The sequence below is a fragment of the Gymnodraco acuticeps genome, unplaced genomic scaffold (assembly GCF_902827175.1).
Source record: "Gymnodraco acuticeps unplaced genomic scaffold, fGymAcu1.1, whole genome shotgun sequence".
Classification (NCBI taxonomy): Eukaryota; Metazoa; Chordata; class Actinopteri; order Perciformes; family Bathydraconidae; genus Gymnodraco; species Gymnodraco acuticeps.
In genome coordinates, this window is record NW_022989883.1 from 791,447 (window position 1) to 813,180 (window position 21,734).

At 43.0% G+C, this 21,734-nt stretch overlaps 3 protein-coding genes across 5 annotated transcripts in view; 1 reads left to right on the forward strand and 2 right to left on the reverse strand.

Moving 5' to 3' along the window:
• The window catches only part of rnf216 (ring finger protein 216), a 29,355-nt gene extending 16,060 nt beyond the window's left edge, over positions 1–13,295 (reverse strand). Inside the window, 11 exon segments of the mRNA XM_034199116.1 lie at positions 1,778–1,828; positions 1,937–2,070; positions 2,781–2,892; positions 2,983–3,144; positions 4,339–4,444; positions 4,617–4,693; positions 5,107–5,359; positions 5,412–6,385; positions 10,015–10,136; positions 10,565–10,679; positions 13,151–13,295. Of these exon segments, the coding sequence (XP_034055007.1) occupies positions 1,778–1,828; positions 1,937–2,070; positions 2,781–2,892; positions 2,983–3,144; positions 4,339–4,444; positions 4,617–4,693; positions 5,107–5,359; positions 5,412–6,385; positions 10,015–10,136; positions 10,565–10,631 (2,058 nt within the window). The 5' untranslated portion in view covers positions 10,632–10,679; positions 13,151–13,295.
• A 1,075-nt stretch (positions 13,296–14,370) lies between these two features.
• smurf1 (SMAD specific E3 ubiquitin protein ligase 1) overlaps positions 14,371–21,734 on the reverse strand; it is a 29,776-nt gene continuing 22,412 nt past the window's right edge. Inside the window, exons 16-18 of one of the 3 annotated variants that reach the window (XR_004567293.1) lie at positions 20,888–21,316; positions 16,591–17,785; positions 14,371–15,976 (exon numbers count right to left, since the gene is read on the reverse strand). Coding sequence is in view for 2 of the 3 variants with exons in the window: in XM_034198887.1 (XP_034054778.1) it covers positions 15,877–15,976; positions 16,591–16,675; positions 21,115–21,316 (387 nt within the window). In the remaining variant the exon portion in view is untranslated. The remainder of the gene's footprint in view (positions 15,977–16,590; positions 17,786–20,887; positions 21,317–21,734) is intronic. The other 2 variants (XM_034198890.1, XM_034198887.1) reach the window with 2 other exon arrangements.
• LOC117534658 (zinc finger MYM-type protein 1-like) lies at positions 18,435–20,677 on the forward strand. The gene is made up of 2 exons (XM_034198891.1): positions 18,435–19,516; positions 19,711–20,677. Exons 1-2 carry the CDS (start codon positions 18,452–18,454, stop codon positions 20,584–20,586), a joined length of 1,941 nt encoding a protein of 646 aa, XP_034054782.1. The 5' UTR covers positions 18,435–18,451; the 3' UTR covers positions 20,587–20,677.

Consider the following 21,734-nt stretch of genomic DNA (forward strand, 5'->3'; position numbering starts at 1 on the left):
AATGTTTTAAAAGTACATTTCTTTCAGCGAGGAGGAACTCGCCCCCCCCCCCCTGACTATTTACTGTAGTGTTAACCATTCTGTATGTTTGCCTTATATGTCCTTGTCCCCCCCTCATATGCGTGCATTTTAAGGTGTCCTGAAAGGCACTCCATTATTTTACCCAGGGAATTTGGAAACTTTGAGAAAACCAATGTTTGAATTTGTGGAATATACAAGAAAATAGAGTTAAAATTCTCTTATCAAAATGATGATGGAAGCGAAGATTGATTGGGCTCTCCTTACTCGTGTGAGTTTTGCGTCTGCATCATTTTATGTTTACTTAAACCAGTGGTTCTCAAAGTGTGGGGCGCGCCCCCCCTGGGGGGCGCAGAGGCATGCCAGGGGGGGCGCGAGAGACCAGGAGGAAAAATTGTTATATATAAAAAAAAAAAAAAGATTTAAAAAAAAAAAAAAAAATCATAATTTGAAAAATTATTGATTCGAAAATAATATGATGCAGTACTATTACATCTGGGTCTCTCTGTTTCATTAAAGCTCGGCTCTGTGTGTGTGGAACGAGCCATTTTGTGTGCGCGAGAGAGAGAGAGAGCGCACCGGTACCGGAGATCGTTGTTGTTAGCTTCTGGTGCTAGCGAGCTACGCTAACGGATATAAGGAGTTTTTTCAACAACAAGGTGGAGGAGAGTCCTCTCCTGTCAGACTGAGAGGCTCAGTGAGCTAAAGGACTCTCAGTGTTATCTCAGTGGGTCTCAAACGTTTTGGTCACCATTAATGTAAACAATTATTTCCGAGGCACACGTTTATATGATCATTATAGTTATAAAAAAATAAGAGAATAAATGAAAAACAGGTTTGAAATACTATATGACAGTAAAACATGAATAAAGTTTAAAAGGGTGATTTGTAAAATATCCATAAAGAAAAAGTAAATCTGTTTACAGTTCTGTTTCAAATGGGTGTTGAGAGAGGTATCCATAGATCTCTTCATGTTGCTCTCAAAGTGCACCAGATTGATGCTTTAACTTCAATATTTAAAAATAAATCTTCCCGGGGGAGCTTGCCCCCGGACCCCCCTATGTGAGGTCCACACACCACCTGTAAAAATAGCACTTGACCCCTGCTTACACCTATATGCCGTGAGCTGATGATCGAGCCTTCATTGTAACAGTCACACTGTGTATATGCGTGGGGAGTGTTGCAGTAGAACATTCCACTGTAGCGCCCGGTACATTAATGGGAAACCCTAAATGTTTGAGCGCCCTCTATGAAACGTCAAGCTACCCCACAGCACCCCCAAAATAAATCTCTGGCGCCGCCACTGAGCCTGACTATTTGTGTTGGGGGGGCCCGACTTTTTTTTTTTCTCCAAAGGGGGGGCCTGACAGAAAAAGTTTGAGAACCACTGACTTAAACTATCGATGCTGGCGAGGAGGCGTGACGTATCTCCATGTAGATACCAACAACAACAAGATTAACATACTTTACCGTGGTTAAATGTAAAACACATATCAAAAATGATGCTGAAAAAACACCATACTGATACAGATTAGTAAAAACCATGAATGAATGCTTTGGCAGGTATGTCCGCAAGATGCCACGCAAACAACTTCTAAAATGCATGTTTGCTAAATGGAGATGGGACCGATCAGGCTGGACGGTTGGAGCTCTGTCCACACTTGAAACAACTTCAATTAAGTGATTTTATTTGCTTGTTCTGCAGTTTGTGTCATTGTGAAGGTGATTTCAGTTTGGTGAACGTATGCGTGCTTCTTACCATCTTGTACTCGTCTTCATTGACCTGCAGAGCCAGTAGGAAGTCCTCATGCTGAAGAGAGAGAGAGAGAGAGAGAGAGAGAGAGTTTGGTTAACTGGGATATCACATGACCATTATTTAATTCAGAAATCCTCCACATAGAGCCAGCTGAGTGTGTACCTCGGCCCACTCCTTGGCCTTCTGCTTGTAGAAGGTTAGCTCATTCTGCACAGAAGCTTCCAGACTGTTGTACGTCCTGCAGTAGCGTCGGTCGCTCTCCAGGAAATACATCCTCTTCTCAAACTTCACAGAGCCTGCTGGAGAGAGGGAGGCCAGTGAGTGATGGGACAGCTGAGGAGCCATGGCAACATCCATCACCGACGGCTGACAGGCATCCACCCCCGAGCTCCATCATCCAGGTTTGACCCCTCCCCCATCCATCCATAAATCAGCTCCCTTAACAGCAAACTAAAAACAGCTTTTCAAGAACACGGAGGGCGTTTCTCAATGTCGAGGAAGGATGCTCCTGAGCCACTATTTCAAGCATACTACGTCATCGAGTGCCGCCGAAGGACTGTTCCAATGTCCAGCATACTTGGAATTCTACCAAGGCCGGCGTACTTCGTAGCGAGATATTTCGAGGCTGCACATGTGTGGACTCCGGTCTTAAAATCCCCACAATGCTTTGCGCACGGACCAATTTCCAAATCTTTGGCGGAAATCACGCTCCATTTAAGGCGGGGCCTCGCATATGACGCACACCTGTTAGCCTGTTCCAACATTCTTTGTTTTCCGAGGCTAGGAAGGATTCTTACCTCGCTTCTGAAGCAAGTGATTCGGAAGACATGTGCTACCAAGCAAGCGTCCTCGACATTGAGAAACACCCAGAGACTATAAAATGTCCTGCAGGTTGACACTGAAGCCTTTGCGAATGGAAGAAGCATTTAAACAAACAGCTGCTTGTTTTAAAAGGAACCGCACAATAGGGTTAGCAGTTATTAGAAGTGTTGATAAGTTTGTTCACCGTGCTCAAAATGAAAGTCTACGTAGCAGCGCTCGGAGGAGGCGGCTCTGCTTCTTTTTCTCTTTCCTTCTTTGCCTGATTCCTGCCACTTCTTCAGCGCTTCACATAAGGCCTATAATGAACAAAGCACATGTATGAACAACCCAAGTAAATCAAAAGAAAGAGATGGCAGTGCTCAGACGAACCAAGAGGCCACAGGTACCTTGCGTGTGATTGCATAGTGTCCCTTCAGAGCGTTGAGGGACCATTTGATGTCCTGACAGCTGAGCATCCTGAAGTCTGCCATCAGCAGGTCGGCCGCCTGCATGGACGCCTCCAGCCCCACCGTGCCCAGTTTGTTAAAGTCAAACAGGTCTTCGGTCACCTGGAAGGACCCAAAACAGACGCATAAACACTTTACTCACCAAGATATCTGATTCAAATGCAACTAAAGAAATCATTAAATCAGATTGGAATAGAGTGGTGCAGGGATGACGTATTTACCCGGAAGTAAGCTGCGCATGGGTTCCCTCGACAAAAAAGCAGTGGGATTTCTCCATAGGATTTTGAAAATAGCTCGAAATAAGATCTGTGGAAAACTAACCTGTTTGATAAATGCACGTTTTGTTCAGCCGGATAATCTCCACATGTCTACCCTACTTTTATCGTTTTCTAATCATAAATCTAGTCGCCAGAAGCAAAATGTTATGCTATAAACGAACTACAGCCGAGTACAGCAGCACGACTTCAACATCACAACAACTTAAGATCCATATTCAAAAAGTTGAAGCGTTTGTTTGAACAGTTTGCAGGAGGCAGGGACTTGCTTTCAAGCAGAACACGGCAAAGAAGTGTTTACGTGTTCGGTGTAATGACGTAAAACGGCCTCGACAACTTCTGTAGTCCTATTCAGCCACTTGGTAACAACCATCGTTTTTCAGACACGTAAACTCTTCAGAAATCACCAGCGGGGTCACTGCTGATGTGTTTAATGTCGTAGAACAAAACGTGATCCATCTCTTCAATGTGTTTCAACCACAGACCTTATTTCCAGCTATTTTCCAAAATGCTATGGAGAGATCTCGTTGGCTCTGAGACGAGGGAACCGGTAAAATGCTGACTCACTTCCAGGTTTTAGGACTCGTCACAGCACCACTCTATTGACACTGTGCAACGATAGTGATTTGACACAGCCTTTTGCAGCTGAATCATCAGGTGTCAAGGCAAGTACGTACTTCATCTGCTGTTTCTGTGTGAAGAGTACATTTTTGCATATAGCACTATACGATAATACTTGAATGGTCAGATCAAGTCTGAAATGTGCCTTGCATCACAGCAGCTCCATGTGTAACATCAACACAGACAAATATCAAGACAAAATACATGAAAAACAAACATAACAGCACAATCAGTGAGCGAAAACCTGCTCAAAGAGCCTTCAGCGTGCATTTGATCTGGATTCAGCTCTGTATTTACTGAGAGCACACACAAATCAAATCAAGTTTTATTTATAGCACATTTATAAACGATTTTTGGTCGAGCCAAAGTGCTGTACATAAAATAACACACACACACACACCTCTGTCTGGGTGTCTCCAGACTCCAGCAGGATGCTGGTGGGGGCTAGGTTTGCTGCACCCCCGCCCCTCGGATACTCCGGGTTCTCCAACAGCAGGTTACAGATACTGAGGACACAGCAATAAGAGAAAGGAAATCACTTACTCATCATAAAACTAAGCTAGAAGACAAAGGACAAAATCATTCAACAGGTCTTTTTGGAATTTCCTGAAAATCTAAATCAGTTTATTACTCCTCACTTAATATGAAGTACAGTAGAAACAAGTTGATGCTTCTTACACATTCAAGTCCATCACAGTATTAGTTTGGATCAGTTCTGCTACATAGGCTTCTAGGACGTCTGGGAAAAGATCCAACTGTAGAGGCAGACAGAGTTAAACAGGAGGAAGGTGAGGATCAGTTATACCACAATGTAAATCATTCAGAGTCATCAAATATCAACTATCCATCATGATGTAGATAAGCCATGCAGAACATGCAAATACGTGAACTCTTAGCGATACCAGGGTTGAATCTCAAAGCCATTTCAGAATAAGTCTTAAGATAAAAATGCTTTTTTGTTGAAGGTCTCACATTTAATATCCTTCATAATTTACTTTGAGTTGAGAAAGTTATTACATTAGTCATTTTTTTTTTTTTTTTTAAATTGTGTCAGCTGTTACTTATTTAGCCTTAGACTCTTAGTCCTGTGTCAAATGGATCTTTTTCCGCCATCAGATGATATCAAAACAAACATATTGAGTCTGAATGCACACTGTGTGGTACTCACCACCCCAGTGATGAGGGCTCTGACGTGGGGCAGCAGCTCGGCCCTCCCTCCTGCTGCGGAGGGGCCGGGCCTGGCGTCCTCGATCCGGGGGGCGTCCTCCGCAGCGGGCGGCACGGCCACCAGTCCCAGGGCGGGGTTAACTCTTTCTGGGTTTGGAGCCGGAACGAGACGAGCGTTTCCCACGGCAACCAAAGCTGCGGGAGCTGGAGGAGCGGGAGCATTCAAGACTAAGTTAGGGGCCCGGATGTGGAGGCTGATGGGGCCCCGCTGGTGGGACCAGGCTGCTGGGAGCCCTCCGGAGGGGCCGGCCTGCGGGGGGGGCGTTGGGAAGGTGCTCCCCGGGCGCTTGGCTCCCTAAGATGATCCGGTGACCCGCCTCAGGAGGGCCCAGTCTCTCCGGGGCTGCAGCTATTAGCACTGCAGGGGGGGCGGCCGGGAACACCTGAGGGGGGGGAGGGGGGTGGGCTGCAGGCTGGGCAGGGGCCTGAGCCAGGGGCCACAGCTCCATCTGAACGAAGTTCCCCTGCAGGCGGTTGAGCGACACCGGCTGCAGCACGTTCTGAGGCCGGAGCTGCAGCTGCGGAGCCGAGGCCTGGGTGCTCGGGTGCTGCGGAAGAACCACTATTTTGACCCCCGACACGATGACGCGCTGCTGTACGGTGGAGATGGTGGGGGGGGGCTGTGAAGATGTACCGGGCTGAGACAGCGTCCGCGTTTGAGCAGAGGAGGTGCTGGCCTGAGGGTTGTCATGTGACTGAGCGCTCGCCTTTTCTTTAGTCTTAGTAGAAGAACTTGATGCAGAACGATAGCGTGTGGCACTGAAGGAGGAACTCGCCCCCCCCCTGACTGAAGAGTGTGTGAGTCCAGATGTGCTGGGCTGAGGCAGATGTATTCCTGGTGTAATGGATGTGTTGGCGTTTGCAGAGGTAGATGGGGTTTGGATGGGAACTGCGTGGGGTTCCTCTTTTGTGTGTGCTGGCGTACCGTCCTGGTGCTGCGAGTTCCTGTTGGGTTTTGGCTGAGAGTGTGTGTGTGACGAGGTGCCGGGGTGTGACTGTGTGTATCCACTCGTCTGCACCGCTGTGTGTGTCCGTGCGGCCAGCCTCGCTGCGGAGGAGCTGGCTGTGGCGTCTCTGGAGGTAGAGGGGGCGGGACCAGGGTCCGCTGAGGGAACCCCAGGAGTTTCGCTACTGTGATCGAAAACCTGAACCGGGACGCGCAGCGCCCCACTCCATTTTGCGGCTGGGCGAATCACGTGTTTGCGAGCAGGTGTGAGCAGCTACAGGAAAACACAGGAAGCAAGAGAGAGGAGTGGATAGATAAATGGAAACAAAGATGATACTTCTGCAGCTGCTGTTATCGATAGGAGTCAAATGTAGCCCATGACTGCTGTATATCAAAATACAAGTTTAAACTTGTCTAAAAAGTTTACAAGTGTTGTACAAAGTAACAGGGTAGGGGAGCATAATTCATCAGAATTGTATCATAGTCTCAATATAGGAGTAGTGCAATATTCAAATCAGAGTGAACTATTTTGGAGCTGCATAGTGATCCGGCCTGCTATTGCTATTCCTGAGACTTAATATTACATTGCATTTAGCTGGTGCTAAGGGAAACCATAAGGGTTCAAACTAAGGGCAACACTAAGGACAATCTTACAATCTCAGGACGCATGAGGGAGCTGGGGCCCATTCCAATAGTCCATTTAGCTTAGGAACCTTCCTAACAGAGTGAAATGACCCGGAAGTCCCTCAGTGGCAGCCATGATAAGTGCCGTTCCAATTCTCTAGATGATAAGAAAGGAGGTTTCAAACTTCCTTTATAACCTCCTTTAGCTTAGGAACCACTGGACCTCCCTAACCGAAAGGAGAGGAGAAAATGCTGCCCCACAATGCATTGCAGCCGCAGCATTTGCCGTCACTCAACAGTCGGCCGTTCACGGAAACAACCGATTATGACGGAGAAATGATATCATGAAAGTTACGGTGCTTATTAAGCTTTTTAAAACGTATGTGGTAAGTTGCCAAAGTGCTTTGTTTTGAACGTTCATCAGTATTATAATCAAAAAGAGAAATATGAACGTTAGTTTTTACTGAAATTATCCAATAAAGTTAACATTTCAGTCTTTACTGAGCTGTGGGGTTTGTTCAACTTTTAAAAGATGTTTGAATGGTGATATACACAGTTATAGATGTTAAGGACTACAGTGTTTCCCACAGATATGAAATATACTTGGGCGGGTGGTGGCAAGGGGGGGGGCGCGAAAAAAAAGAAAAAGTTTTAACAACATTATTTATTGACTTTTCATTCCGGTATAATCATTTTGCGCAAAGATGGCACTGTTTGTCAGAGCACTTCATCCTTCTGGGATTTCATGAAGAACAGCTCCAACGCCTGTGTGTATGGGAATGCCTCTGGTGCTGGTCCATTAACTGCCAGTGTTTCCCACAGATCTGAAATATACTTTGGGGGGTGGTGGTAGCGGGGGGGGGGTTGAGGTGACATGCAACAACATTAACCTTTCTGTTGGTCGCTTGTTAGCAGACCCTTCACGCGATGGCAGAGCGAACCGGTACAGGTACAGGCAGGGTCCATAATGATAGCCCTATAGTTTAAATCTACTACCCACACATGAACATATGGAAATGGGTTACTATTTTAAAAAAAAAATGTATTTATTAATGTATTTAGGAACCTATCCATGTGATTTTTAGTGGGGGTCGACCTCAAATCCTCTAGGGGGGTCCAGGGGCATGCCCCCCCGGTAAGATTTTATTTTTTATTTTGGAGTTAAATGCATCAATCTGGTGCATTTTGAGGGAAAAATAAAGAGACTAGATCTATGGAAACACCTATATTTAACAGAACTGTATACATTTCAATAATCATAAAATCATGGCCATAACCAATAACATCCCATTTCCAATATGAAAAAAACACTGAAACTTGTTTATTAATTTAGTTTTGGTTCATTTATAGTTGTGAGTGTGTCTGTGCTCCTGAATCAGCCTCTCCTGTCTCCCTCCTCTCCCCCCTCTCCATCCTCTCCCCCTGCTCCTCTTTGAGGCAGCAGCAAAGACTAGTTTTCTCTCAACAAGTTTTAAAAGTGTATCTTACCTTTTTTCACCTAGTTAACTTTTTATTTATTTATTCATGCATATTTTACTAATCACATTACATTTCATTTAGCTGACGCTTTTATCCAAAGCGACTTATAATGACCGATTACAGGGACATTCTCCCTGGAGTAACTAAGGGCTAAGTGCCTTACTCAAGGGCACACTAGTGGTGGTGTTCCTGGCGGGATTTGAACTCACAGCCTTCCGATATTCAGCCCACCTCACTATCCATTAGATCAATCACTACCCTCTCAAATGGAAATATGTGTTTACATACTGTAAATGGTGACCACACTGTTTGAGACCCACTGATAACTTAAACTAAGTTAACTATCTAAACACTCAGAGAGTCCTTTACCTCACCTGAGCTGAGGTTATCCCGAGCTTGAATGACACAGAGACCAATCAAGGGCTTTGATTTATGATCTGTATGACAGTGGCCATGTTGGCAGGCCACATCATGTGGACAGCCAGTCACCCTGTGTGAGGCAGGCCACTTAACAGGCCAGAAGGAGGCGAGATCAGAGCAAGGGAGCGAGGGATCATTGTCGACAAGTTAATCGATCGCAGATGGCGTCGTGGTCACGGACGAATAAAAAAAAAAAAATCCAAAAATTTTTTTTTATAAAAAAACTAAAAAAAAACTAAAAGGGTCGCGAAATATACCTGGGCAGCCGTTAATATACCTGGGCAGCCGTTAATATACCTGGGCAGCCGTTAATATACCTGGGCGGCCGTTAATATACCTGGGCGGCCGTTAATATACCTGGGCAGCCGTTAATATACCTGGGCAGCCGTTAATATACCTGGGCGGCCGTTAATATACCTGGGCAGCCGTTAATATACCTGGGCGGCCGTTAATATACCTGGGCGGCCGTTAATATACCTGGGCGGCCGTTAATATACCTGGGCGGCCGTTAATATACCTGGGCGGCCGTTAATATACCTGGGCGGCCGTTAATATACCTGGGCGGCCCGCCCAAGTATATTCTATGTGTGGGAAACCCTGGACTAACGTTTATAATAAATACATTTGTATTGATTTTAAGATCTTTTCATCAATCATACGTATTGGGATCATTTGTATTAATGTGGACCGGAGGGAGAGGGTGACGAGCATAAGTTTCACTTTCCTTTTTTATTTCAATTCCAACTTTGGTCATGAAGAATATGTTTCTCTGTTGTCCACGTTCATAAAGCAAAACAACAGCATCAGAGCACGGTGCAGAGTCTCTAGATGAGTTTACAGTAGTCCCTCGTTCTTATTAAACATCCATGTTGTAGTCCGCTGCATAGAAAACTGTAGTTTCCATGGTTACCCCACAGCAGCAGACGCACATTCATGACGTCCGCTGGAGCATCATAAACACGTCGGAAAGTGAAAGTGCAGTCGGATTCTCTAAAGTACCGCAGTCTCTTCTCCTAAGTCCTTTTGAATTCTCCTATCCACTATCCCTTAACCCCGTGACGTTTCACTCAGAGGTCAAGGAATAGGAGATAGGGTTAGAACTTAGGAGCTGATTTTTGGATTATCGGAACGCAACCCAGGACTGGAGAGGCTTTCCTGCTCGTCTGTGTGCTCTTTCAGAAGCAGCAGTAATTAGTCTTCACCTGAGTGTGTCCTGATCACACCTGCTGTCTCTTCCTCCAATCAGGAGCATTTGGTGACAGGCAGGTGAATGCTCATTCGCCCTCTAGAGGGCAGTGTTTGGGCAGCACAGGGAATTCACAACAGCAGGGATCCTCTTTGATATATATAACAAATGAAAGAACAGGGTTTATCACTCACCTCTAATATGCTGACGTCGTCATCATCTGGAACTAAAACAGGGCTGCTCGGTACCAGAGTCACAGGCTCCTCATCCGAGTCATCGGAGATGGTGATGAGCTCCCTCTTACGGGAGCGGGAGCCTACAACGAAGGAGTAAATATTAGGGTTTGTTTATTGTGTGGCTATTTATGATTATAAGTGTGTGAACAAGAGGAAGAAATAGATTATATATTATTAGAAATGTTTATATAAATATATACACACATACATATATAATATATATATACACTCTGTACAGCCCTTTTAACTTAGCATGTAATAATGGCTGTTGTGTAGCACGCCGAAGAGCGAAGTTTCTTATCACTAGAAAAACCACAACCTTGAAACTATGTCTAGATAATATAGTTTACTATGTTGTCAAACCAGGGTCAGTATGACAGAAAGCAAGTCAGCCTTGTTCTGAAACGACATTGTCACATGTAAATAGCAGCATAGTGTAGGAGGCCAGTTGTTGTCACAAACTGTCACTAGAATATATCTCATTGTTGATATCGACAACATATCTCACCTTGGCTGCGGTGGACGTTGAAGCTCGCCAGGTGAATGACTTCATCATCGCTGCCTCCATCTGCCATTGTGACACTAAACTTTCCTGCAATCTGTCACTGCTCAATCAATACCATCTATACACACACACACACACACACACACACACACACACACACACACACACACACACACACACACACACACACACACACACACACACACACACACACACACACACACACACACACACACAACCACACACACACACACACACACACACACACACACACACACAACACACACACACACACACACACACACACACACACACACACACACACACACACACACACACACACACACACACACACACACACACAACACACACACACACACACACACACACACACACACACACACACACACACACACACACACACACACACACACACACACACACACACACACGACTGTAAGAACAGAAGTGGAAGAAGAACTCGTATATTTTGCTTAAGCCAAAGTAGCAATACTACAGGGTAATATTATGTTACAAGTAAAAGTCCAGAATACAAAATTGTACACAAGTAAAAGTACAAAAGTATTCTTCAAGTACAAAAAGTAAAAGTAATAATTTTCCAGTGGCCCCTATCAGATGTTTATAATACTTATTATTAATGAATTAATATTAATGTTGCACTTGGTGTTTTATATTATTTATTATAAATATATACCTGCAAATTAGCGGGTTACTAAATTGGTCAAATAAATATAGTGAAGTAAAAAGTTAAAAATTGCCTCCAAAATGTAGTAAAATAAAAGTACAAGTAGCATAACGTAAACAAATACTCAAGTGAAGTATCTCAAACTTGTACTCAAAAAGTACAGTCATTGAGTAAATATATATTGTTACTACCCACCACTGTGTAAACACTCACCGGCCACTTTATTAGGTACATCTTGCTAGTACCGGTGTTTGACCCACTTTTATATTCAGAACTGCCTTAATTCTTCGTGGCTTAGACTCAACAAGGAGCTGGAAACATTTCTCAGGGATTTTGGTCCATATTGAGCACCCAAAAGTTCTCTATAGGATTTAGATCAGGTGACTGGTGAGGTCATTTGAGGACAGTGCACTCATTGTCATGTTCAAGAAAGCAGTTTGACACGATTTGAGCTTTGTGACATGTCCTGCTGGAAGTAGCCCTTAAAGATGAGTACACTGTGGGCATAAAAGGAGGGATATGGTCGGCAACAATACTCAGGTAGGCTGAGGCGTTAAGACGATGCTCAATAGGTAACAAAGGGCCTAAAGTATACCAAGAACATATCCCCCACACCTTTAACCACCACCTCCAGCCTGAACTGTTGATCCATACTTTCATGTTGTTTATGCCAACTTCTGACTCTACCGTCTGAACGTCGCAGCCGAAATATAAACTCATCAGACCAGGCAACATTCTTCCAATCTTCTATTGTGCAACTTTGGCGAGCCCGTGCAAATTGTAGTCTCAGTTTCCTGTTCTTAGCTGACAAGGTTCGACATGATGTGGTTCAGATGGTCTTCTGCATACCTTGGTTGTAACGAGTGGTTATTTTAGTTACTGTTGCCTTTCTATCATCTTGAACCAGTCCATTCTCCTCGGACCTCTGGCATCAACAAGGCATTTTGGCGTAGAGAACTGCTTCTCACTGGATATGTTCTCTTTTCCTGACCATTCTCTGTAAACCCTAGAGATGGTTGTGCTTGAAAACCCCAGTAGATGAGCAGTTTCTGAAATACTCATGGCACCAACAACCATGCCACGTTCAAAGTCACTTAAAATAACCTTTCATCCCCATTCGGATGCTCTGTTTGAACTACATGCCTAAATGCATTGAGTTGCTGCCTTATGATTGGCGGATTATATATTTGCTTTAGCGAGCCGTTGCACAGGTGTACCTGATAAAGGGGCCAGTGAGTGTGTAACCTTGCTAAATAAGACTAATAAAGAACTCATATGCCACGCTGCAGTTGGCATGCAATCATAAGAGAACTTAACAAAGAGGTACTTTAAAATAAAACTGAAATCTTAACACAGGGAGCAGGGTTAAGGGATGGGATTAGTCTCTCAATCTAGAATCAACATGAGGTAGCTAACAGAAAGTTGTTTTATTGTGTTTGCTGACCTGATCTTACAAGAAACAGTCACTCCGTCATTGTGTCTCACTAACCCAGCCCTAGTTGTGCTTGATCTGATCAAAGTTGGCATGAAATCAATGCAAATCTTTCATTTTGATAAACTGCAGACGTTGGCAGTGATGCAACACTGCATATATGGACTTGTATTCAGTGTATCAAAGTGACAGTAGTCTTAACACAGTGAGGTTTTCTTAATATTTCAGATCTTGAAGTTAAAAACAAACATGTCAGAACAGAAATCGATCATTTCCGCGCAGAACAAACTGCTTTTAAGCTAAGCTAATGTTAGTTAGCTTGCTAGCTAGCTAGTAGGTTAAGTACTTAGCTCACTAATGTCGGGGTTTCTACGGATTACATTGCTTCAAAACGACAGTTAACAGTTTAATACGTAGGTTTAAACAATACACATCCAGAAATGTACCATACCGCAGCTGGGTGGTGGAGAACCAACACAAAACACCCTCTTGATGGACTGGCTTTCGGTGAATATATCGAAACAAACTGCCAAAACAAGAACAGCACCGACGTCACGCACGGCACCCGTCGCTCGCTACGCACGGCTGTTGAATTCTGGGAAATGTAGTATTTACGTTACTGATGTGGTCACAATGTAACTCAAAACAAAACCAAATAACTTGATAAATTATGATTTTATACATGTGTATTGTGAAGCGGGGTTAACAGAGAATGCACCTTCTTCGCAAACTGAACTCTTTCTCTGTCAGGCCTTTCATTCTTTGTCGTTTTTACCAAGCATTCATTGAGAGCCTTATTTGTTTTTCTTGTATCTGCTGGTTCCATAGCCTCACACTGAAAGACAGGAACAGCCTGAACAGCATTGTTAAAACCTGCTCCAAGATCATCGGCGTGAAACAGAGAGACTTAAATTCCTTCTGTAAGCAACAGATTCTGCGGAAAGCAGAGAGCATTCTGAACTCTCCAGGTTATGTTCTTTCACGTGAATCTCGTCTGTTGCCATCAGGGCGAAGATATGCTCCACCTGCTCAAAGGACTAATCGCTTTTCTAAATCATTCATCCCTTCTGCACTCAAACTTTTAAATTCTTGAAAAGGCTTTTAACTTGATTATTTATTTATTATTGTGATGCTTTGAACTATTTATAGTGTAAATTAGAATGATTCACATCTGTGCTCCCGGGTGTATCTGTGTGTTTTTCTTCTTGTATGTTCCTGCCTGTGTTCATGACATCAACTGCTGCTCATAACCAATTGCCCCTTGCGGGATTAATAAAGTTGTTGATTGATGTATAATATATACAATATAAATAATTATAGAATAGCTTACATTTAAAATAATAAATGTTTATTTGTATATATTGTGTATTCAATAGAAGAGGTGTGCAATAAAAAGATAAAATGAAATACATATTTATATAAACATAAAAAGAAATAAGGTGCAATATAGATGAATCCAAATATATATATATATACAAACATAAGAAGTTAACAAGTTTAAGTATGTGAAATACAAATATAAAACAAGTACTTTTAATTGTCGAATAACCTAAATAAACAGGCATTACCTACATTATATTTCTAATTACAAATACTTAAATGTTTATTGAATACATATGATATATGTTAATTGATATGGATAGTCAAAAAAAATGCACACAAGACAAGGAATTTATTTTCAATTTAATTTCTTTTAATATAATCTTATTTACATTGTATTTTTTCATAAATGTTTAGTACATAGTAAGTTACAATACTCTTGCATCCATTACACAGTGAACTCTAGAAAATGCAGATTGAAATGATACTGCTTAACAGTCTTCAATAATCAATCTACAACAAATCCCAACTGTTTCCACATGTAGGTCTTTTGATTTCATTCACTTTGTTGGAGGACTAATGACTGTAAAGAGGATTTTTTTGTTCATTCATGGTGGTCTTGAGAACGAGGACTACTTTTTTCTAACATCCAGGCAATGGAGACAACATCAGGGCCACAGAGAAAGAAAAACCAAGATGGTGAAATGGATGATGAAACATGTATGAAAGGCTTTTGAGATTTTATTATACACGTCACATACAACCAAAGAGTTCCTGAAGCTGACCCTTTCTTCCTTTCCATCCATCCTCGTGGCTCATTTAGTTAAATATCCAGGTCCCCAGCGTCAGTAGAGTTTTTAAAATCAGGGTAGGGAGGATTGATCCCTTTCAAAATAAATGTAACGTGGTATTTAAAACACCAAAAACACTGTTCATTCATACACTGACAAGAGTATTCCCCCCGCAATTATTTGAATGTTAAAAAAAAAATAAAAACAAGTAACGAAATTCAATAAAACCCACTTTGTGGATTACTTGAATTGTAAGTGAATTGACCCTTCAACTCTGGTAGAGGGGGGGTGATGAAGAGATTAGTGTGGGCTCTGTGTAGAGCATATAGCAGCTTGGTCAGTAATCACTTAGTAATAAATAATAAAAATATCAGAGTGGATCAGAGTGGTCGCAGATACAAACGGAAGGAGACAAAAAGTTAGCAAAAAACAGAGGAGCAGGCTCATTTGATCATTTTTACAGCGGAACAGAGTGCCATGCCTGAAACACACACTCTCTCACACACACACAAATACAGTCTCATTCACACACACATGTACATGCACTCTCTGATACACGACAGTGGTTAAACATAAAGCATGAACACTAGTCAATCAATCGGCTTGTCAGACAGAAAGACAATCAGTCTCCGCTTTGTTCCTCTTCTTCATACGTCTGATTTTCTAAAAGTTCCCAGGCTCGCATGTGATTGGCCGATTCTGTCCGCGGCGGCGGCGGTAGACATTCTGAAGAATGACATCATAGCTTGTTAAAACTGAAGGATAAAAATGCTTCTTCAAAACATTTGAAAAACTTTAAAATACTTTTCTTTTTTTGTCTGTTTTTGTATCTTCTTCCTCTCCCGCTGTGCTTCCTCCTTTAACCCCCCCCCCCCCCCCAACAGTTTGGTTAGGAGGTGGAGAGAGACCCAAAGTCTGTTTCTTGTGATGCTTGGCTGCTCCGTATACTCCGTGTATACTTTGATATTTTGTTGATGTGTGTGTATATGATGTAAAAAGTCAAATAGTTTTGTGTGCAAGTGCAAGCGCAAGTGTGTCTGTGTGTGTCGGGTTGATTTTGGACTCGTCACTCCACAGCGAAGCCGCAGGTCTCCTCCACAGCCGTCAGCAGTTTCTCATAGAGCTTCTCGTAGGACTCGTAGGGAGGGACGTCTATCCGGTTAAAACTGGAGACAGGAAAGAACAATTAGTGACTCTTCGGCACATACATAGTCATTGAAGTCGTATTTTCATTTAAAAAACTCTGCTATATCATAGTCATATTTGTTTATATTATTCTGGTCTATAGAGTGTTGCAGGGTGAGTACTAAAACCAGAAATGAGTTAGCATTTTAGAAAGTTAGCTTCCCTTGTTTAGAAGTCAATGGTTTTTTGAACGTGTTTTTGCTTAGAGGCGTGAAATAAGATCTGTTGTTAACACAAACTTAATGGATTGTTCTACGATGTAAAATATGTCAGTAAATATTCCACTGGCCAATTAAAACAGTTGTTATGTTTAATTTAAACAGCGGTTGCTAACTGGTGACTAAAAGAGACTCCTAAAAAGGTCATCATGCTGAACATTAGCCACCTTGTTGGTGACGTGAAGTCATGTGACCGTGATGTAGTTCCTTTAGAGACTAACGTTAGCTTTTTACACTGGAGATTGCATTTTTTTTAAATCATAGCGCAAGTGGTGATAATATGTGGAGATGATCCTGCTGAAGGAAACGTGTGAGCATCATAAATGTTGAAATATTCCAGAATCCAATGGAAAATCTTTTTGTTTCATGGTCCTTACCAGGTGTGAGCCTTGGGCAAGTTGTCTGTGTTGGCGTCTATCAAGTGGATGGTGAAGAGCCTTGGTCCTGCAGAACCTGTAGAACCTTACACATATACATTCTAGTTATCACTGCTCTACTCCGAGGCACTGACCACTCAACAATCTTTACACAGGATCCCATCAAATCACAAAGATATAATCAATTCATTAGTTGTTAGATTTATTGTTGGCTGGAAATGAATCTGGATTAGTTTGAATTGAATCTACAGCTTAGTCGATCAAATCACGAGTGTCTAAACATGTGAATTAATTGGCTACTATTTGAATAATGCTTTAGTGAGTGTTTTTATACGAAAAGTAATCTGAAACATGATTTTCTATGTCTGCATGCTAGTAAACCAAATATATTTTAGTTATACATGATGCAGTTAACTCAAAAACAAAATAAAATGTATATAAAACTAACCTCACTTGCCTCTTTATAGTTTTCTATCTAATGGCTTTAAAGAGAGCAGAGCATAAGAAAAAGGAAAGTTCTAACAGACCAAATGAAAGTCAGCAATAAAGTTATAAAATGTCCAAAAACTGTTTTATATGCTTTCATTTACAAGACGCACCGCTCTCCTTAACGCCACCCGATAGAAAACATTTTCCAGGACCATAGACAGCCTTGGGAGGGGAGTGACGTATACAATTTGTTTAGTTTTTTGAACTGGTTTATCTAGAAAATAATTGTCAAATGAATTGACTTTAAGTACTCAAGAAGTCTGTTATGGCGCATTTCCACTGCAGGGCCTCGCACGGCTTAGTACGGTAGTTAGGCCTTGGTAGGCCAGGCTCACTTTCAGCTGCGTTTCCATTACAGTTTAGGAGCTGGGGCAGTAACTATAGTAACCGGCATCATGTTGAAACGTGTATTACAATTAAATCACGGTCAAATATGTTCATTTTGTTGTAGTTGCCAGCGATTCTCTCTCTAGTTTAGCATACTCAGCCCGGTTGTTGGCCCGGAAAGAACCTGGATTTTGGAGAGCCAGAAAAACGGTGAAAAAGTACCTGCTAGCCGGAACTACGCCTAGTGGAAACGCAACCAAAAACGGGCCGGGCACGGCACGCTTAAACCGCGCTGTAGTGGAAATGCGCCATAAGCATGTGTGCACATCTCTACGTACTATATGTTATTGTTAAGATGTGTTTAGTGGAGTCAAATATCCTTAAAGCAGTGGCGAGCCGTCAGGGCCCTCTAGGCCCTCTGTGAGGGCCTAAGATATTCTAAAAAATAATATTTAAAAACATTTTTAAAAAATATTATTTTTTTTAAATATATATTTTTTAAATATTATTTGTGTTATATTTTTACCGAAAAAACTTGATTTAATTGTATTTAAAATAAAATTTCCAAAGAAATAAATCCTTCGAATCTTCCTGTTCAGTTTCTGTTTGAATGTGAAGGGTTACATGAAAAAAGCTCGTCTGGCCCTCTATGCGATTCACAGAGGGCCCGCTATAGTAAAACAACGAGAGAGTAATGTCAAGTGACAGTACAATTGACCAATCATATCTTCCCTCTAAATGGGAGGGCTTTATTATCGCGGACTTTATGACAAGTTCCGCCCGCTGCGCTGCCAAGTTTATGCATGTGATATATCAACGGGTCAAGCTAGGCGGAATTAGCATACGTTCATTCACGATGGCTCACGTTAGTGATAGTGATGACATCGTTGCGAAACTACTAACCGAGTCTTTTTCAAGAATGAGTTACACGGATAAATTGGAGTTAATTACCACAGGGCGACCAACACCACAACTTAATTTGGTTCAAAAAACCAAACGGTTCGAGAGGCATTTTAATATCGGCAATTACGCCAGATACAACTGGATGACCGGATCAACCAGGGAACAAAAGCTGTACTGCTGGGATTGCTTGCTTTTTGGTGCGGACAGTGGGTCATGGGCCAGAGATGGATATTCTGATTTAGGAAGTTTATCCAAATCAGCACATCGCCATCAGAATGCTTCAGGTCACCTCAGAGCTACTATTCGGCTTAAAACATTTGGGGACACCAGGATAGAGCTCCAGCTGGATGAGCAACAACGCCGGGGTGTCATCCTTCATAATGAAAAGGTGAAGAGGAACCGAGGAATTTTGAAACGCCTGATAAATTGTGTGGTGTACTTGGGCAAGCAGGAGTTGCCGTTCCGAGGTCACGATGAGAGTGTAACTTCATCAAACAAGGGGAATTACATAGAGTTGCTGGATTTAGTGGCAGAATATGACAGCGACCTGCACACACACCTCGCCACATCAACAGTATTTACCGGCACATCTTCAAGGATTCAGAATGACCTGATCAGCGCTGTCGCTAGTGTAATGACGGATAGCATGAAAGAGGAGCTGAGGAAGGCACCTTTTGTTGCGGTCATGTTGGATGAAACGACAGACATTAGCAACGTGGCGCAGATGTCATATGTGCTTCGATATGTCACTGACGATGGGATAAAAGAGCGTTTCTTCAAGTACGAAGATGTGACAGAGGACAAACGAGCAGAGGCCATAGCTACACGGCTGCTGGAGTTCCTGAGGGAGAGTGGCTGTATTGACAAAGTGGTCGCGCAGTGCTACGATGGAGCAGCTGTTATGGCCTCTGGATTGAATGGGGTGCAAGCGAAAGTTAAGGAAACAATTCCACAGGCCCTTTTCATTCACTGCTATGCTCACATCTTAAATCTCGTCTTGTCAAAGGGAGCTTCCAAGATAAGAGAGTGTAAGGTCTTCTTCTCCCACCTCTCTGGCTTGGCCACCTTTTTCAGCCGCTCAGCAAAGCGCACCAAGCTACTGGATGATATTTGCCAGCATAGGCTTCCACGGGCAGCTCCTACTCGCTGGTGCTTTCATTCTCGCTTGGTGTGCACAGTGGCAGAGAAGACCAGGGAATTGAGAGAGGTAAGATAATAATAACAATGAACGTAATGGAAATATTAACAATAATAAAGAAATGATTTAGTGTTGGAAACTACCCACTCATAAAAACATGAAGGTAAAGAACTATGCTAGTATTACATTAAATGGAAAGCTAATCTTAGTGTTTACTGGAGGTCTATAAGTTGTTTTTTCTAAACTAAGCATTACTCTCGTAGGTGTTCGAGCACATCGTAGACCATCACACAGAGTTTGATGACGAAACTGTTCATTGCTCTGATGGATACATCACCCTCCTTACCAGCTTCGATTTCAGCTTTTGGTTGAAAACCTTCCACGCTATCTTCTCCTACTCGGATGTTGTTTTTGAAATACTTCAGAACAAAGGTTTTGATATGCAGTTCTGCCTGGCCAGAGTGGATCAGCTACAGCGACAAATTGAACAGGAGAAGGGGAACTTTGACAGCGTCTACGATGAAACCCAGGCTTTGGTTGGTCCTCCGCGCGGCCGTGGAGCTCAAGGAGACGTTCGTGCACGGTACAGGGAGCTCCACTGCAGCGTAATTGACAGCCTGCTAACCCAGATTTCCAACCGCTTCAGTGACCACAAAAAGCTGGAATTCCTGGCCCTTCTGGACCCGCAACAGTTCGGGCATTACTGTAACTATTTCCCAACTGCTGCCTTGAACAGTTTGATGGAGAGCTATGGCGGATATTTCGACCAGCCTCGACTGCACACGGAACTCGCCGTGATGTACGGCATGTCTGACATTTTGGGGAAAAGCCCAGCCGACATTCATCAGTTTCTCCTCAAAAAAGGACTGAGTGAAAGCATGAAACAGGTGTACACCCTCTCATGCATCATCCTGACAATACCTGTGTCCACTGCCTCTGTGGAGAGGTCCTTCTCTGCGCTGAAGCGCATAAAAAGCTACTCGAGGTCCACGACTGGGCAAGTCCGACTGTCAGACTTGGCCTTAATTTCGATCGAGAAGGAATTGCTGATTGCTTTAAAAGCAAAGGATCAGCTGCATGACGACGCCATCAAGTTCTTCATCCAAAAAGACAGGAGGATGGACTTTGTGTTTAGGTGATTTGATCATCAAAGGTAAGTCAAAGTGATTTTCAATGTGGGCCGCCGTGCCGACTTAATTCATTTGTAATTGTTACTTGGCTGTGGGTGTCCTGTCATGATAGGTGTTTATATAAATGGTGTTGTTTTGTGTGGTAGAGGGTCGCTGTCATTGATGCGTTTTGCACCCCGGGCCGCTGTTTTGATATTCCGCTGAAGTATACTATAGGCTGTGACGTAAAAACGTTTTCTTTTCTTTTTTTCGAGGGAAGAGGAGGGTGGGGTCAGAGGGCCTAGGTAGAAAAGTCACGGCTCGCCACTGCCTTAAAGTGTACCATAATAAGTCTCAAACATAGTAAAAAGAGATTTCCTTTGATCAAGAACTCTATTTGAATCAGTTATCGTACTGATAGTAAATGTTGGTTGTTTAATCGTTCATTAGGAGAACAGATACATTGAATTAGCAGACTAAATGTTAGCATCAAGTGAACATAATATATGATGTGGGTAAAATATGAATGTGTGTTGTGTGATCCAGTGAGTGACCCACCCTGCAACGCTTTGAACCCCTGTAACGGGACTCGGGTGGATCCTGTGACGAACTGCAGGAGGCGTCCTCTCCTCTCCTCGCTGAAGGCCTCCACCGCCTCCCAGAACCACCGCACCACGTTGCTCTCACAGGTGCAGTGCTTCAGACGCGTGTTGGTCTTCCAGTCCGCCAGGTCGATCTTCCCCAGCCCACCGATGATCAACTGGAGAGGAGGGGGAGGTTTAAGTTAATAAGGAGGATAGCAGGGTATCTGCAGGAATCCTGAAGTCAAATGTAAGACCTTTTTGAAGACCTTTTTTAAGACCCTTTCCGTACATTTTAAGACCTCATCGCCACTTTGAGTTTTAACCGGTTACCTTGGCGACACACTTTACCTCACATTGACTATATACAGTATTGATTGTCCTTCCTCCGTATCTTCCAACCATTTGGACGCAGACTTGCATTTCCCCATAACGATGTTGTTTAGCAACCGGCGTAAACGGACCTACGCACGCTATCAAGCAGTGAGCGTGCGACGTCCTGTTCAGATGACGTCAAACCCAACGGGATGCCATCAATAAACTACACAGAATCACACTACACACCTACGCCATGATTACATTCAGGCACACTGTAGA

Excerpts from the sequence above, each read along its gene's own strand:
- LOC117534658 (XM_034198891.1), top strand. The coding sequence starts at position 18,452 with ATGACCGGATCAACCAGGGAACAAAAGCTGTACTGCTGGGATTGCTTG. Across the intron at positions 19,517-19,710 it reads AGACCAGGGAATTGAGAGAG|GTGTTCGAGCACATCGTAGA; the intron begins GTAAGATAATAA and ends TTACTCTCGTAG.